This window comes from Schistocerca cancellata, chromosome 9, assembly GCF_023864275.1.
Source record: "Schistocerca cancellata isolate TAMUIC-IGC-003103 chromosome 9, iqSchCanc2.1, whole genome shotgun sequence".
Classification (NCBI taxonomy): domain Eukaryota; kingdom Metazoa; phylum Arthropoda; class Insecta; order Orthoptera; family Acrididae; genus Schistocerca; species Schistocerca cancellata.
The window spans coordinates 58,215,788-58,235,427 of NC_064634.1; the positions used below are offsets into that span (position 1 = coordinate 58,215,788).

The window sequence follows — 19,640 nt, forward strand, 5'->3', positions numbered from 1 at the left end:
CTACTATTTTTCAAACAAGTGAAAATGTTGAAAATACTGGTTTAAGTTACATTGTGTACACTTCTAAAATGTCTGCGTTATTTATAAAAAAATACATAAGTTTCATCAGCCACACACACACACACACACACACACACACACACACACACACACACACATTGTTTATGTTAAGTGTTACAATGTTATTTCCACGTCTAAAATGTCTGTGTTATTTATCAAAAATGTATAAAGACATTGACGATACTGGTGTAACTTGCAGTACTTCTGCGTTTAAAATGAATGTATTCTTTACCAAAATAAGTAAGTTTCATCGACAAAGCACACACGCACACGCACACGCACGTGCGCACACACACACACACACACACACACACACACATTGTCAGCTTCTAGTCTTGGAATACCATTTGAGTCCTGAATGACTATTTCTTGGAAGTCATTTTAGCCAAAATGTGTTTTGCACAGTAATAGAACAATAATGCAAACAATTTAGATGTGGAAGTATTTAATTTTTGGGCTCCATTGTACAAAGCATCAAATGTTGTACAAAGATCGAACTTTGCTTGGTGCCAACTGCAGCTTAACCTGTGAATTAGATCCGTAGTGTTACGTGTGTATTGATAAATAATACAGATATTTTATTTTTGGAAATACTGTTAAGTCCACCAGTATTGTAAATATATTTTCGCATTTTTTTACAAATACAGCAGACATTTTATATCTGAAAATAACATTTTCTAACTTGAAGTAAACATTGTGTAATTTAGACATGGAAATACCGTAAGTTAAAGCAGTATTTTCAATATCTATTTATTTTTGATAAATAATGTGGGTGTATCAGATGTGGAAATGACACTGTGACACTTGAGAGTTGATGATGATGATATTTGGTTTGTGGAGCGTTCAACTGCGTTGTTATCAGCGCCCGTACGAATTCCCAATCTTTGTCACTGTCCAGTCTCGCCACGTTCCAAAATGATGATGAAATAAGCAGGACAGCACAAACACTCAGCCTTTGGATGGAGAAAATCCTCAACCTGGCCGGCAATCGAGCAATCGAACCCGAGACCTCGTGATCCAGACGAAGAAACGCTAGCCACTGGACCAGGAGCTGCGGACGACATTTATTATGAACACTGTGTGTGTGTGTGGGGGGGGGGGGGGGAGGCGTTTGCATGTCTCGCTGATAAATCTCATGTGTTTTATGTAAGTAATACATACATTTTAGGCCTTAAAATATGTAGTTCACGACCAGTTAACAAACTACCTAACTGCAAACAACCTGCGAGACGAATGTCAATCAGGTTTCGTATGAAAGTCTAAACTGTTCTGAGCATTAACTGCAGTCTACAAGAAAACATCAGGATCTCTCCATGCCCTAGAGAAAAAAGAGCTCTTCCCTCTTGCCCTGAAAAAGAAACTTGTACAAATTACAGCGATGTTATCCTGCAAGGTCATTCTCAGAAAAGCACACTGCGCCAGGAACTGTGTATAACTGCCTGTACTCGTTATATCTGTTACTGTCCAATTCTTCGGTCGCATTTCAACGTCATATGCGCAGCTACTTTGGCTGCATGCCAACAAGCGCAGAGTTTACCATACCCTCTGTCTTCTCTACGGTCTTGTCAACGTACACTGTCGCCTGTATCTTCTCAACGTACACTGACCCATGTATCTGTCCTCGACCTTAACGCTCTTGTGTCAACGACGTAGTGGAAACACCCATTCCCATCAGAGCAAAATCCTTCCTGTCCACCCCCCATCGTTCAGCCACTTTCGGGGAAGTCCCGACTCTGGAACAACCTCCTAATTTATATTTGAGAACTGAATAACATCTCGAGCTTCAGAAGCCAGTTAAAGACTTATCTACTGAAGCAACAATAATGACGGCCATTGCCCCTGTATACACTCTACCCCTGTACTTTCTTCTTTCCAAGCAGATCTTCCTCATTTCACAATAATCTTAACTGGTACATCTCCTTAAATTTTCTTTCTCCAGAACTCTCCAATATCTGAAACCGTCTATTTTGTAAACAGCTATAAAATATTTTTATGTCTACCACTCTCATTATTGTTATTACTGTCATGACAATTATTATTATTATTATTATTATTCTCATTATCAGTAGTTGAAGTACAGCTAGTATTAACTTCACTACTTCACTGTCAGTACTATTTTCTCACCTTGTCTTTATAGACACTCACACCGTTTTAACACTATTTGTCATATCAAAATTGTTATTTCTTAGGCAAGTATCGTGTAAAAAAAAGCACTATATGTTTGAAACCTTCATCCGGTGTAACACGGTATGTGCCGGTCCGAAGCAGACCAGGTTAAATAAATAAATAAGTAAATATATAAACAGATGAGGAGATACAGTAAGTTTCAGCAGTAATTTCAATATTTTTACGAATTTTTGATAGACAATATAGACATTTAGATATGGAAATAACATTGTGACACTTGACATAGACATTATGTGTGTGTGTGTGTGTGTGTGTGTGTGTGTGTTGCTGATGAAGCTCACGTATATGTAGTAAATAATACAGACATTTTTCATACGGAAATACTGTAAATTACACCAGTATTCGCCAAATCTTTACGAATTTATGAAAGGCAGTTCACGTATTTCTAATGCTTTGGAACATGGCGCCAATTTTCGCAATTCAGGTCGTTAGGATAGTTCTGACCGTGGCCAAGACGGTGGCTCTGAAGCTGTATACTGATTCGCTGTTTCGTTTATGCAGTTCAGGTCATTTGGATATTTTTGACCATTGTGGTAATTTACACAATTGAAATTGTTCAGATACTTTTGAACATAGTGCCAGTTTACGTAATTCTGGCTGTTCGGGTACTTTGGGACATGGCACCAGTTTATGCAATTCAAGTCGTTTGGATACTTTTGAACATGGCGTCAATTCATACAATTTATGTCGTTTGGATACTTTTCAACTTGGTGCAAATGCACGCAATCCAGGTCGTTCAGATACCATACTTTTGAACATGGCACCAACTTATGCAATTCAGTTCGTCTAGATGATTTTGAACATGACGTCAATATACGCAATTTAGGTTATTCGGGTACTTCTGAACATGCTCAGGATTGAAGCTCTGGGATTACATGCTGACTGGTTGTTTTGTTTTGATTGCTTTTAAATTATTGGGATGTGTATGGGGTGTGTGTGTTTGTGTTTGTGTTTGTGTTTGTGTGTGTGTGTGTGTGTGTGTGTGTGTGTGTGTGAGAGAGAGAGAGAGAGAGAGAGAGAGAGAGGGCAACACGTGCGTGTGACGTTTAGGGGACGGTGCTAAACCCATACAGTACCTACGTGTGTTGGAAAAGTGTTCCAGAAGCCCTGTAGCTATATCACAGCTCACGCTGCACGGTAGTAAACTGCTCCATAGTTGGTGACAGCTGAAGAAATGCGAGACAGTTGGTATTGTGATTCAAACTTCGCTTAAAAGCCGCTGGGAAATATTGTACGATTGAAGGTCGAGGTGGTCGGAAGCTGCTGCAGACTGTAAACACTCTCCGCGCGACCCGTAGGCCGAGTTGTCGTGCTCTATGCAGCATACACGGCCTACGCTACGTAGGTAAATCCTCATCCGCCCTCTTTGAAGCAAAGTTCGAATCACAATAGCAACATGCGTTACATCACTATACGCATCTTTTCCAGAGCGTTCGAATAATGGTAAAAAAAGTATATCGTCCCATTTAAAAAACATATACTTGCCTCATTACCTCGGACAATATAAATGTTGTGATTATTGTGCATGTCCAGACATATGTGCCCCATAGTCCGCTATGATTCGCCGAAAACCGCATGCCGATACGTGCAATCGCCCCCGGAATAAAGGGGGTGTTACGTCTTAAGCGACTCACACTGTATAATTGGCACATGGAGGAGATCATTGACAGAGAAAGCAAGTGTATCTAAATTATTTTAATGTTAATTTGAGTTTGTACTGCTGTTTTTATGAGTATTGTGGAGAAGAAACACGGGGTCAGCCTGTAGTTGTGATATGAAATTTATTTTAGTCCCATTTTTTCTTGTTATTTAGGAATATAGTTTGTTTTAGGCGTTATGAGTACGTGGAAGTTTCAAGGTGTTGGATTTCGTCTAGGAAAAATACGAATTTGCCTGCAAATATATCGCATGAAACTGGTTGAAAACTGTAATATTAGTGGTTCTACCACGTTAAAACAACTGATTGTTTACCTGCCACTTTCGTCTTATATTTCTTGCCTACTATAGTGATGCAGATTAATTTCGTGAAAAATTTTACATTTATATGCCAAAGCACAACCATGTCCTTCAAGCAGTTTCTTCTTGTATTCGTTGCTTACCAAGATAATGAGTGTTAAGTGTGAAAAAAATATTGAAATCATATTTTATTCATACTGCTGGCATTCAAATGGTTAACAGAAAACTGTGTATGTCTTCACGAATCGTAACTCGCGGCGCGTAAATTACCCAGAATACATTTATCCATTATTTGATAACGAGAGCAATTAGTGACTTCCAACGAACTTTAAACAAAATTTCAAACCTTTTCTAAACTTTCTCTCGCATACAGGCCGACAAAATAGTGAAATTATATAATTGAGCGACACATTATCCAGGAAAAAAACTAGCTTTCCAGTAAAATCAGAAAAATATATATGGTTCTTAATATCCACATCTACATCAATCGGTTGTACGGATTTTTACTGTACGGGGACCGTATTAAACAACTTCTCAAGTAGCACAGCAAAAATACCTTTTTAAGTGCCAAATCTGTGGACCTTGGTGGTCAAGTACGTGCTCCACCTTGACTTATACACCTTTTTCCGAGTATTGTGTCTACACGGTCTGGGAAACGCAGTGCAAAGTGTAACGCGTCATCATGTTGAATCCGTATTTCTTCACTAATTTCTCCGAATAACTCCACCAGAATTTCGTGCAGCAAAATTGTGTACCTTTGACACGTTAGGTGAGCAGGAAGAAACTACGTTACTATCAAATTGCTATTAATACACATGAATGTGTAGCGTGAGCATTTACTTCATTGCAAGCGTGGTTGTATCTACTGGGAAACTACGTAAGAAATATTAATATTTGCAAATTAACGGATAACATGAGCCGCCTTCTTTTTCATTGTAACTTGCAAATGGATCGTTTGCGGACACTTGTTTCCAATTAGATCTTTGTGTCCTAAGTCTCTGTAAAGGCTGTAGAAGTGTAAAACGAATTGTGAGGCAGCCTCTGTTCTGTGAAGAAATGGGATTTCTGCTGTTGCACGCCAGAAATTTGATGGTTCGTCCTCTGTGCCATTCGATGTCCCACTGAATGATCTCTTATCACTGAACGATTAGTCATGGATATCATGCAGGTAGACGATTTGTCCGTGTGAATATGGCTTCCCTTGATAATCCCACAGATGTCCTATCAAAAGAGTATCCCATTACTTTGTATGGCATTCGTTTCGCCCCTTTTGTCTTCGACTGAACTTACGTGGAAGTGGGTGGCTACCAGTTGCAGCAACCGAAAACCGCCGTCCGAAAAGGCCATGAAGGCCCAACGGTACTGACCGGCCGCCGTGTCATCCTTAGCCTATAGGCGTCACTGGATGCGGATATGGAGGGGCATTTATTTATTTATTTACATGTCAAGTTCTGTAGGACCAAATTGAGGAGCAAATCGCCAAGGTCATGGAACGTGTCAGTACATGAAATTACAACATAGAAGTAATAACAGATAAAAATAATAAATGTTCATAAACCTGAAACAAAATCAGTCCATAAGTTTAAGCAAACGCTATCAGCAATACAATGAGAATCAGCTTAATTTTTCAAGGAACTCATCGACAGAATAGAAGGAGTGACCCATGAGGAAACTCTTCAGTTTCGATTTGAAAGCGCGTGGATTACTGCTAAGATTTTTGAATTCGAGTGGCAGCTTACTGAAAATGGATACAGCAGTATACTGCACACCTTTTTGCACAAGAGTTAAGGAAGTCCGATCCAAATGGAGGTTTGATTTCTGCCGAGTATGACCGAGTGGAAGCTGCTTATTGTTGGAAATAAACTAATATTGGTAACAAGAAACGACAATAAGGAATATACATATTGAGAGGCCAATGTCAAAATACCCAGACTCGTGAACAGAGGTCGACAAGAGGTTCGTGAACTCACACCACTTATTGCCCGAACCGACCGTTTCTGAGCCAAAAATATCCTTCTAGAATGGGAAGAGTTACCCCAAAACTTAATACCATACGACATAAGTGAATAAAAATAAGCAAAGTAGACTAATTTACGTGTCGAAGTATCACTCACTTTCGATACCGTTCGAATAGTGAAAATGGCAGTATTAAGTCTTTGAACGAGATCCTGAACGTGGGCTTTCCATGGCAGCTTACTATCTATCTGAACACCTAGGAATTTGAACTGTTCAGTTTCACTAATCATATGCCCGTTCTGTGAGATTAAAACGTCAGGTTTTGTTGAATTGTATGTTAGAAATTGTAAAAACTGAGTCTTACTGTGATTTAACGTTAGTTTATTTTTTACAAGCCATGAACTGAGGTCATGTACTGCACTACTTGAAACCGAGTCAATATTGCACCCAACATCCTTTACTACCAAGCTAGTGTCATCAGCAAACAGAAATATTTTAGAGTTACCCATAATACTAGAGGGCGTATCCTTTATATAAATAAGGAACAGGAGCGGCTCCAACACTGACCCCTGGGGCACCCCCCACTTGACAGTACCCCACTCAGATCCCACATCACAGCCGTTATTAACATTGTGAATAATGACCTTTTGCTGCCTGTTGCTAAAGTAAGAGGTGAATCAATTGTGAGCTACTCCCCTTATTCCGTAATGGTCCAACTTCTGGAGCAATATTGTGAGTTCAACACAGTCAAATGTCTTTGTTAAATCAAAAAATACGCCAAGCGTTCGAAACTTTTTGTTTAGCCCATCCAGTACCTCACAGAGAAAAGAGAATATAGCATTTTCAGTTGTCAAACTACTTCTAAAGCCGAACTGCACATTTGATAGCAAATCGTGTGATATAAAATGATCAATTAACCTTACATACACAGCCTTTTCGATAACTTTTGCAACCACTGATGGCATAGAAATAGGTCTAAAATTATCTACATTCTCCCTTTCTCCCTTTTTATAAAGCGGCTTTACTACTGAGTGCTTTAATCGCTCAGAAAACTGACTATTCCTAAAGGAAAAATTACAAATATGGCTAAATACAGGGCTAACATGTGCAGCACAGTACTTTAATATTCTACTAGACACTCCATCATAACCATGAGAGTCCTTAGTCTTCAGTAATTTAATTATTGACTCAATCTCCTTCTTGTCTGTATCACAGAGGAGTATTTCAGATGTCAATCTCGGAAAGACATTTTCTAAGAAATTTATATGATTTCCTGTAGAAACTAAATTTTTATTTAATTCACCAGCAATGCTCAGAAAATGGTTGTTAAATACTGTACATATATCTGATTTATCAGTAACAGAAATATTATTACTGCGAACTGACTTTATATCATCAACCTTGTGCTGCTGACCAGACACTTCCTTCACAACTGACCATATGGCTTTAATTTTATCCTGTGAATTAGCTATTCTATTTGCATACCACATACTTTTTACCTTGCTAATAACATTTTTAAGCACCTTACAATACTGTTTGTAATGGGCTACTGTAGCTTGATTGTGACTACTTCTAACATTTTGATATAATTCCCACTTTGTTCTACATGATATCCTTATCCCACTCGTCAGCCGACCTGGCTGTCCATTACTGCTAGTACCCCGTTTAGAATGTTCTAATGAAAAGCAACTCTCAAAGAGCATGAGAAATGTGTTATGGTAAGCATTGTATTTATCATCTATATTATCGGCACTATAAACATCTTGCCACTCTTGTTCCTTGACAAGTTTTGAAAAATTCTCTATTGCTGTTGGATTAACTTTCCTACGTAGTTTATAATTAAATACAACATTGGTTTGAGTACAAAAACCTTTTAGTGTTAAGATTTATGCATCATGATCTGAAAGGCCATTCACCCTTTTACTAACAGAATGCCCATCTAGTAATGAAGAATGAATAAAAATATTGTCTATGACTGTGCTACTGTTCCCCTGCACCCTAGTTGGAAAAAACACAGTTTGCATCAGATCATATGAATTTAGGAGATCTACCAAAATCCTTTTTCTTGCACAATCATGTACAAAATTAATATTGAAGTCACCACATATAACTACTTTCTGGTATTTCCTACAAATTGAATCAAGAACCCTCTCTAGCTTAAGCAAAAATGCTCTGAAGTCGGAGTTAGGGGACCTATAAACAACAGCAATTAGAAGTTTATTTTCACTAAATTCAACTAATGCTGCACAACATTCAAGTATCTGTTCAGTGCAGTGTCGTTATACGTCTATGGACTCAAATGAAATACTGTTTCTTACGTACAGAGCCACTCCCCCACCCCTCAAGGAACTCCTTGAGAGACAGCCAGCTAATCTGTAGCCTGGTAAAGGAAGCCTCTGAATTATCAAATTATTTAAGTGGTGCTCTGATATACCAATAATTTCAGAGTTAACATCTATTAGCAGTTCTCTAACGTTATCTCTAATACCTCTTATATTTTGATGAAATATGCTAATTCCTTCTCTACTTGGAAACGTTACATCCTCTGGAGGTGAGCCCTTAGTTAGAGGCACTTCCTTTAAGCAGGTATACCTACCAGCTGACTTCAGTCTAAAAAAGGTGCAGCTCTAACACCAACTACTACGGGAATTTTTCCATGAGTGATACCACTACCACCACCACCACCCACTACACTGTCACCTATAAGCTTAACCAGCCTCCCCTTCCCAAACCTATTGAGATGCAGGCCATGCCTAGTGAAACCCCATCTACTGATAGACCCAACTGGCACCACTGAGATGTGATCCATGCCCTCCGCCATCAGTGCCCTCCCCAGCCCCACATTAACGCGCCTAACAGCCGCATTAAGGTGAGGCCGATCATGACGCTGAAACAGTTGCACGAAATGCACATTAGTGCCACCAGTTTGAGTAGCTATCTTAACCAAGTCACCAAAGACATCATATTCCCCGTCCCTATCGAGACTGTTCCCTGCTTCACCCACTATCACTACCTGATCCTCTTTCGTAAAATTCTTACATAACTCCCCTATGCTTTCAGTCACCTGAGCCAACCCTGCACTAGGCTCCACAATGCTGGTGACCTGGTACTCACTCCCCAACACTTCCTGCAACAGCTGGCCCACACCTCTATCGTGGGAACTACCTAGCTGCAGAACCTTCTTTCTGCTAGACTTCGCAACTAACCTAGGCCTCCTAATTGCTGAGGACTGCTGCAAGTTACCTACTTCTACGGCTACACGAGGCTCCTCTCCACTCAACTCTGACAGTTGGTCGTATCTATTGCATGTATGCAAAGTAAAACTGTCTGAATACCTCCTCTTCCTAGCTATCTTCTTGCCAACTGCCAGTTCCCATTCCCCACCACCCTTCACCCTCCTCAACCTATCTAGTTCCTCCTTTGCGCATTGTAACTGCACCTGAAGGGCACAGATCTTACGCTCCTGCTCCTCTATTAACTTGTTTCTACTACAGATTCTACATCCCCAGGAGAGGATCTCCCTAAAATGACCACTGGCTTCCCCACTGCATTCCCCCCAATGAAAATACTTTGAACAAATCCCACACCGTAATCCACTACTCACAAACCTACGACAGAGCCCACACTTTTCACTCATGGTAAAATTTTACAGTTACTGAAAGAAATATACGTCTACGTTACCAAAGTTCAGTTACACCAGTAGAACTATTTAAGAACTAACAATAAAGGTCTCGAAATTCTCTGCCTACTAAGAAAGCAGCTACTTGTAGTAACACTACTACAACACAGCCGATACCAATACCAGCAACACTTCACAAAATTATTAGCTAAAACCAAAAAATTAACACGACCACTGCAACACTAAGCGAAGTTAAAACACTAAATGTGTGGTCAACACATTGCTATCCCGGCCGAATGTCAGTTTACGAGACCGGAGCCGCTACTTCTAAGTCAAGTGGTTTCTCAGTTTGCCTCACAAGGTCTGAGTGCACCCCGTTTGCCAACAGCGCTCGGGAGACCGGATGGTCACCCATCCAAGTGCTAACCCAGCCCGACAGCGCTTAACTTCGGTAGTCTGACGGGAACCGGTGTTACCACTGAGGCAAGGCCGTTGGCAGCTGCAGCAACCAGTCTGTGCAAAACGCAGTGTAGCCGCGCCTGCTGATCCCAGACACGTACGAAGAGGGGCCAGAATGTTACCTCGTGTCCAAATACACTCCTGGAAATTGAAATAAGAACACCGTGAATTCATTGTCCCAGGAAGGGGAAACTTTATTGACACATTCCTGGGGTCAGATACATCACATGATCACACTGACAGAACCACAGGCACATAGACACAGGCAACAGAGCATGCACAATGTCGGCACTAGTACAGTGTATATCCACCTTTCGCAGCAATGCAGGCTGCTATTCTCCCATGGAGACGATCGTAGAGATGCTGGATGTAGTCGTGTGGAACGGCTTGCCATGCCATTTCCACCTGGCGCCTCAGTTGGACCAGCGTTCGTGCTGGACGTGCAGACCGCGTGAGACGACGCTTCATCCAGTCCCAAACATGCTCAATGGGGGACAGATCCGGAGATCTTGCTGGCCAGGGTAGTTGACTTACACCTTCTAGAGCACGTTGGGTGGCACGGGATACATGCGGACGTGCACTGTCCTGTTGGAACAGCAAGTTCCCTTGCCGGTCTAGGAATGGTAGAATGATGGGTTCGATGACGGTTTGGCTGTACCGTGCACTATTCAGTGTCCCCTCGACGATCACCAGTGGTGTACGGCCAGTGTAGGAGATCGCTCCCCACACCATGATGCCGGGTGTTGGCCCTGTGTGCCTCGGTCGTATGCAGTCCTGATTGTGGCGCTCACCTGCACGGCGCCAAACACGCATACGACCATCATTGGCACCAAGGCAGAAGCGACTCTCATCACTGAAGACGACACGTCTCCATTCGTCCCTCCATTCACGCCTGTCGCGACACCACTGGAGGCGGGCTGCACGATGTTGGGGCGTGAGCGGAAGACGGCCTAACGGTGTGAGGGACCGTAGCCCAGCTTCATGGAGACGGTTGCGAATGGTCCTCGCCGATACCCCAGGAGCAACAGTGTCCCTAATTTGCTGGGAAGTGGCGGTGCGGTCCCCTACGGCACTGCGTAGGATCCTACGGTCTTGGCGTGCATCCGTGCGTCGCTGCGGTCCGGTCCCAGGTCGACGGGCACGTGCACCTTCCGCCGACCACTGGCGACAACATCGATGTACTGTGGAGACCTCACGCCCCACGTGTTGAGCAATTCGGCGGTACGTCCACCCGGCCTCCCGCATGCCCACTATACGCCCTCGCTCAAAGTCCGTCAATTGCACATACGGTTCACGTCCACGCTGTCGCGGCATGCTACCAGTGTTAAAGACTGCGATGGAGCTCCGTATGCCACGGCAAACTGGCTGACACTGACGGCGGCGGTGCACAAATGCTGCGCAGCTAGCGCCATTCGACGGCCAACACCGCGGTTCCTGGTGTGTCCGCTGTGCCGTGCGTGTGATCATTGCTTGTACAGCCCTCTCGCAGTGTCCGGAGCAAGTATGGTGGGTCTGACACACCGGTGTCAATGTGTTCTTTTTTCCATTTCCAGGAGTGTAGTTAAGCTTGACGTAATGGCACTACATAGCACAAATATTACAAATTTTTATTCGTAGTGGTGAGCAAGTGAAGTACACTTCATGCCACAAGTATACCGTTCACAGAGTCGCTACATCTTGCACACACTGTAGGGGATCTTCTTTTGTGTGTGTGTGTGTGTGTGTGTGTGTGTGTGTGTGTGTAAGTAAGAGAGAGAGAGAGAGAGACAGAGACAGAGACAGAGACAGAGGGAGGGAGCAGTCTCCAAAATGAATGAAGACTGACTCGGCCCTGTTCACTTTTTATGTTTATTCGGGTTACCAGTATCGACCTATTTTTCATATCCGACATCTAATTACTGCCGCGCGGGATTAGTCGAGCGGTCCGAGGCGCTGCAGTCATGGACTGTGCGGCTGATCCCGGCGAAGATTCGAGTCCTCCCACGGGCATGGGTGTGTATGTTTGTCCATAGGATAATTTAGATTAAGTAGTGTGTAAGCTTAGGGACTGATGACCTCAGCAGTTAAGTCCCATAAGTTTTCACACACATTTGAAAATTTTTGAACTTCTAATTACTGCCAAATTCAGCTCTTCTACAGGGAGAAGATTCAGGCGTTTGGCATAGTTTTAACTGGTTGTTCACTCTGCTGAAGAGCTGCCCTTCGCAGTAGTTAATTATTGGATCTGAGGATGACCTGAAACAAAGGCCGAAAGGGGTTATCAAGATAAACCTGAAAAAGAAACCTGAAACTTCCCCCAGGATGTGGCTAAGCCACGTCTCCCCAATATCCTTTCTCTCAGGAGTGCTAGTTCTGCAAGGTTCGCAGGAGAGCTTTTGTAAAGTTTGGAAGGTAGGAGACGAGGTACTGGCAGAAGTGAAGCTGTGAGGACGGGGCGTGAGTCGTGCTTGGGTAGCTCAGTTGGTAGAGCACTTGCCCGCGAAAGGCAAAGGTCTCGAGTTCGAGTCTCGGTCCGGCACACAGTTTTAATCTGCTAGGAAGTTTCATATCAGCGCACACTCCGCTGTAGAGTGAAAATTTCATTCTAGAAACATCCCCCAGGCTGTGGCTAAGCCATGTCTCCGCAATATCCTTTCTTTCAGGAGTGCTAGTTCTGCAAGGTTCGCAGGAGAGCTTCTGTAAAGTTTGGAAGGTAGGAGACGAGATACCGGCAGAAGTAAAGCTGTGAGTACCGGGCGTGAGTCGTGCTTCGGTAGCTCAGATGGTAGAGCACTTGCCCGCGAAAGGCAAAGGTCCCGAGTTCGAGTCTCGGTCGGGCACACAGTTTTAATCTGCCAGGAAGTTTCAACCTGAACGGTGGTTGTCTTCCTTCATTATACACTCTAAGGAAGAATAACGACGCGTAACAAAAGAATTATCGAATATGACGGAAATCGGTAGATGTGAAGTACATGAGCAGACAAACAAGAAAAAATTGGATGATTTATTCAAGAGAAACAGCTTCACAAATTGAGAAAGTCAACAACGCGTGGGTCCATTTCTGTGGCTTACATAAGCAGTTATTCGCCTTGGCATTGATTGATGGAGGTTGTGGATGTTCTCCTGACGGATATTGTTACAAATTCCGTCCACCTGGAGCGTTAGATCGTCAGGATTTCGAGCTGATTGGAGGGCCATGCCCATAATACTCTGAACTTAGTTTGGGAGAGATGCAGCGACCTTGCTGGACAAGATATGGTTTGGCAAGCTACAGAAACTCTCGCCGAATGTGATCAGGCATTATCTAGCTGAAATATCATTTCGCTGTGCTCTAAGGGTGCCGCAGATGATAACCAAAGGGTTCCTGCCATAAAATGAAAAATCACTCCACACTATCACTCCTTGAAGTCAGGCCGTATGTTGATAGTCAGTTGGCGTGCACTGCTGTCTGGGGCGTCTCCAGACATGTCTTCTCTGGTCATCTGGATTCCTTTCGAAGCGGCACTCATCACAGGTGACAATTCTGCTCCACTCGATGAGATTCCAGGCCGATGACGTGTTTGCCACACGGCCCAATAACAGGGTGTGATGGTCGTAAGTGCCATTTCTTTCCATGTCAGGAACCATTCAGTTGACATCCACGTCACTCTTATAATACAGCGATACGTCGACGATATTCTACGCCCCATATCGTTGCTCTTCGTGGCAAACCATCCGGGAATTACATTTTAGCAAGATAATGCCCGCATGCACTCGGCGATAGTTTCTACTGTCTTAGTGCTTGCTGAACCCTACCTTAGTCAGCACGTTCGCCGGATCTCTCCCAAACTGAGGACATTTGAAGCATTCTGGGCAGGACCCTCCAATCTGCTCGGGATTTTGACGATCTAAGGCGTCAGTTGGACAGCATTTGGCATGAGAGTATCCAACAACTCTACACAATTCTATCCATTAGTGAAAAGCCGATTAGTTGCATGCATGAGGGCCAGAGGTGGACTAACACGTTCTTGACTTTCTCAATTTGTGAAGCTCTTTTTCTTTCGAGTATGATCCAATTTTTCTGAAATGTCTGTGCATGTACATCATATCTATCGATTTCGATCCCATTCTACGTCTACATGGGTACTCTGCAAATCACATTTAAGTGCCTGGCAGAGGGTTCATCGAACCACCTTCACAATTCTCTATTATTCCAATCTCGTATAGCGCGCGGAGAGAATGAACGCCTGTATCTTTCCGTACGAGCTCTGATTTCCCTCATTTTATCGTGGTGATCGTTCCTCCCTATGTAGGTCAGTGTCAACAAAATATTTTCGCATTCGAAGGAGAAAGTTGGCGAATGTAATTTCCTGAGAAGATTCTGTCGCAACGAAAAACGCCTTTCTTTTAATGGTGTCCAGCCCAAATCCTGTATCATTTCTGTGACACTCTGTCCCATAATTCGCGATAATACAAAACGTGCTGCCTTTCTTTGAACTTTTTCGATGTACTCCGTCGGTCCTATCTGGTAAGCATCCCACACCGCGCAGCAGTATTCTAAAACAGGACGGACAAGCGTAGTGTAGACAGTCTCCTTGGTAGGTCTGTTATATTTTCTAAGTGTCCTGCCAATAAAACGAAGTCTTTGGTTAGCCTTCCCCACAACATTCTCTATGTATTCTTTCCAATTTAAATTGTTCGTAATTGTAATACCTAGGTATTTAGTTGAATTGACGGCTTTTAGATTAGACTGATTTATCATGTAGCACTCATGTGGATGACCTCACACTTTTCGTTATTTAGGTCAACTGCCGCTTTTCGCACCATTCAGATATATTTTTTTAACCGTTTTGCAGTTTGTTTTGATCTTCTGATGACAGCGTCATCTCCAAACAACCGAGACGGCTGCTGAGATAGTCTCCCAAATCGTTTATGTAGATAAGGAACAGCAAAGGGCCTATAACACTACCTTGGGGAACGCCAGAAATCACTTCTGTTTTACTCGATGATTTCCGTCAGTTACTACGAACTGTGACCTCTCTGACAGGAAATCACATATACAGTCACATAACTGAGACGATATTCCATAAGAACGCAATTTCACTATGAGCCGCTTGTGTGGTACAGTGTCAAAAGCCTTCCGGAAATCCACAAATACGGAATCGACCTGAAATCCCTTGTCAATAGCACTCAAAACTTCATGTAAATAAAGAGCTAGTTGTGTTTCACAGGAACGATGTTTTCTAAACCCATGCTGACTGTGTGTCAATAGACCGTTTTCTTCGAGGTAATTCATAATGTTCGAACACAATATATGTTCTAAAATCTTGCTGCATATCGACGTTAACGATATTGGCCTGCATTTTAGTGGAGTACTTCTACTACCTATCCTGAATATTGGTGTGATCTGTGCAACTTTCCAGTCATTGGGTACGGATCTTTCGTCGAGCGAACGGTTGTATATGATTGTTAAGTATGGAGCTAATGCATCAGCATACTCCAAAAGGAACCTAATTGGTATACAGTCTGTGAGTTCCTTCGTGGTGCGTCGTTAATTTTTTTTATTTTTATCTTTATTTATTTTTTATGTTAGAGTGTAGTGAAAGTTCTTTACGGTATCTTCACACGTAATGTCATCGGTTATGAAAGATCCAAAATTCTAGCGTTTAATGATGTTATCAAACAGTGATTCTCTACGCAATATTTGTATATTTTATTTTTTCTGATCCGGCAGACGAGAAAATAATGCTCTTCCTGCACAGCTGCCATTACAGCCTCGAGAGAACGAAGAGCACCATTGACACGTACTTCTCGCTCAAAACAACAGCGCCGGAATTCTTTAGCGAAAGAAATCCTGAGAACGAAGAATTGAGGCGAACTGCCAAGATCATGTAAGTACCGAACACAACATTAAATGCTTTAATTTAGGAAGACTGGATGACTGAGGAAATAATATAATCAAATGATTTAGTTCCCACTAGAAAACTTTGAATCTACAATGAATAATCTGAAAGAATGAAGTGATCAGGATCTAGTATTGAAAGTGGATCTTCGTCTTTCGCGGCCAACGTTATATTTACTTAGCCATCCGAGTTCGCCAAATGATAACACTAAAAATAATCAAACTAGGTTAGAAATACTGCCAGACTGGAGACTTCACTTGGTAAAACTTCGACGATGGGAAGCAAAGCCGCGTGGGATTAGCCGAGCGGTCTCGGGCGCTGCAGTCATGGACTGTGCGGCTGGTCCCGTCGGAGGTTCGAGTCCTCCCTCGGGCATGGGTATGTGTGTGTGTTTGTCCTTAGGATAATTTAGGTTAAGTAGTGTGTAAGCTTAGGGACTGATGACCTTCGCAGTTAAGTCCCATAAGATTTCACACCCATTTGAACTCTTTTTTTTTTTGGGAAGCAAATTTTTTGGTTTCGAATCTCTGCGAAGCATAGAGGATTAATCGTATTAGGACGTTGCAAGTAAGGTACAGGTAGATCATCACCTCAGCCGATGTTTAAAAAGTGCTTTCATTTTCATTACCGATCGTTTCCACCAAACATCAAAAGGGTGCTTCTAAGGATCTTCTTATAAATAACGTATCTGCTACAAGTCACGTTTTATTATTTTGTGCAAAATAAAAATAAACGAATAGTGACTGGTAGCAGAAAAGTTATTTACAAACAAGTCTACAGTATTATGTAAGAGAGACACACTTTACGATACGATGGGACTTCTAAAAGTAAGTTACACATTATCATGGCAGACCAAGTAACTATTAGTGAATGTTGCACTGCTCTTTAGAGTGACATAGATTCATGACACTATTTTCCATCAGTCAGTTCTCTGTAAAAAACGGTCGACTGGTTCTACCAATCTTTCGATTCCTCGACTACAGAAATCAGCTCCTTGTTCACGGAGCCATACGAGAACCAGTGTGTGATCGTCCTCGGAGTCGGAAAATCTGCGATTGCTGCAGAACCGGTTCCTCGCCTGCGTGGACATTGTTGTCTGTGGATGCTGTCGACGACCGTCCTTCACGGTTAGCATCGCCCACGGATGAGCTGCCTTGGTCAAATTGTTTGGACCATTTCACTACAGCTAGACGCGAGACTGCATTTGGTACATACAGCGACAGTAATTCACGATGAAACTGTGTGTTATTTAAACGTTTTTTCCACAAGAATCGTATTCTCTGGTGCATTTCAATTCTGGAGTACGTTTCTAGTTCCCTCGCCATTTCACACCCTTACTGTGACGTATTTGTCATCCTTACCGCAGCATAACTATGTCTGCAGGGAAACTATAACATGTACTGTACTGTCTTCTAACAACGCGTCACTTTTGTTGCGCGATGGCCCTTGTGTGGGACTACATCGTAGCTTACACAAGATAAAAATAAACTGCAGATGGAAATCCATGTCCGAAACCATCATTCACCAAGGTAACAGTGTATTGCATTCATAGGAGACAAGGCCTGTCTACATAGCAACTAGCCTCTTCTTCTCCATTGGGATCAAATGGCTCTGAGCACTATGGGATTTAACTGCTGAGGTCATCAGTCCCCTAGAACTTAGAACTACTTAAACCTAACTAACCTAAGGACGTCACACACATCCATGCCCGAGGCAGGATTCGAACCTGCGACCGTAGCGGTCTCGCGGTTCCAGACTGTAGCGCCTAGAACCGCTCGGCCAGCCCGGCTGGCCATTGGGATCGTAGCAGTTGGTCACGATCAGTGAATAACAAACAACGTAGCTAACAATGTTCCGCCTACTGTCCATCAACGTACAAAGTCACGTTTGCTGCTGAACTGGTGGTCTAGCGGCAGGCGCCGGCACCTATAACTTACACGCTCTGTAACGTCTCCTATCCTCGATTTGTTCCTCAAGCCACCCGCTACAACCCCTCGAAGTTTATCGCAACATTTCTGGTACACCCTGTATATATTTTAAAACTAATTACGCAACCTGTGGAGGGTTAAGCCTTATTTCATCGATTGTGCACCATCTTGTACTTTAAAGTGGTAGAAGATCTTCTAAGATGGAACATGTGACATTTGCAAAGGAACTGAATTTCTTTAATGCCTTAACAATTTTACCTAGCTTGAGTATGGAAATCTGTGTTACATTTCAATAGCTTCTATTTCAAAATTAACTAACAGCTGGTTTTTGATAATGCTTCTGCGTAATTTTGCTTCACTTTTTTGATTATGGGGATGGGATAGAGTAATAATATAACAAGAAGACTGTTAAATACAGTATTGGCAAAATTTTCACGATTGCTGCACGTTTAAATTTCAATAGATTATTTATTCCTGGATTCATTACCATGTTGTACTTTGGAACACTTTAACACATTTGTAAAAACCTAATTTTGCTAGAGTAACTTTTGTAATCTCAGGAAAACACTTCAGCATATTAGAAGTGAATGCTGTCATCAAAAAAGAGAGTACGAAATTATCTACCTGTATTACAAACGTGGCTGTAGGCGAAAGTCTTGATTTATAATGGCTGCATGATCAAAATACGTTCAGACATATCCGAAAGAGCAAATATCTCATATATATAGTTAAGGTGAGGGAACGCCACACTCAAACGCGAAATGCCACGAGTGATGAAGATAATTGGTAAGGGGCACTACATGAATAGTGCGTGGATAAGTTGAGAATTGGATCTGACAGGTGGCGTGCCAGGATAGTCCGTGCAATGCCCACTGTGCCCAGACGGTGCAGTGGTCAGCGCATCTGCCTAGTGAGCAGGATATCTAGGTTCGAATTGCTGTCTGGCATAAATTTTCAACTTTCTTGACGGTTGAAATCAATGTCCACGAGCAGCTAATGTTATTAATTCCATTATGTCTGGAAAGTATTCCACGGGACAACCCTGGTTTTCATCTCATTTTTACTCTCTTGTTTCCGCTACATAAATGGTAGCAGAACAGCTTGATGAATCGCATCCTCTATGACCTCATCCCCTTCCCCCACCTTCTCCTTTTCCTTGAACACATCCGCACACTATATATTGTCCGCCGCCTTGATCCCCCTCACCCCCTGGTGTCTCCCTTCCTCTCCAATCCCAACCAGTTGCCGCGCCTTTACCGTTGTGTCCCACCCTCTCTCCATCTCCACACCCTCCATCTCCTTTCCCAACACAACTTCCACCGTCTACCCCTCCCGGATGATGAGCTTCGCCCTGACATCTACCCTTCCTACCAACTCTAACCCCCTCTTCCTGCCTCCTCCTCAGGGCTCCCTCTCCCCCCCTCCCTCCTTCTGAGCGGATTTCCCCTCCTACTCCCCCTCCATCACTTGTGCCTTCTTTCAGTGTCTCTGCGCTCCCACCTGCCCTGTCTTCCCTTTTTCCTCTCCCACCCCATGTGTCTCCTGCCTCTTCGTGAACCCACGGTTGCCCCTCCTCTCTTCATCCCGCCGCTTCCCCAGCTGCCCCATGCTCTC

At 42.9% G+C, this 19,640-nt stretch overlaps 1 protein-coding gene and 1 pseudogene across 1 annotated transcript in view; one reads left to right on the forward strand and one right to left on the reverse strand.

Moving 5' to 3' along the window:
• The window catches only part of LOC126100433 (alpha-tocopherol transfer protein-like), a 41,784-nt gene that overhangs the window by 10,184 nt on the left and 11,960 nt on the right, over positions 1 to 19,640 (forward strand). The window contains exon 2 of the mRNA XM_049911038.1: positions 15,930 to 16,086. Coding sequence (XP_049766995.1) covers positions 15,930 to 16,086 — 157 coding nt within the window. The remainder of the gene's footprint in view (positions 1 to 15,929; positions 16,087 to 19,640) is intronic.
• On the reverse strand, positions 10,158 to 10,275 carry LOC126102174 (5S ribosomal RNA; annotated as a pseudogene).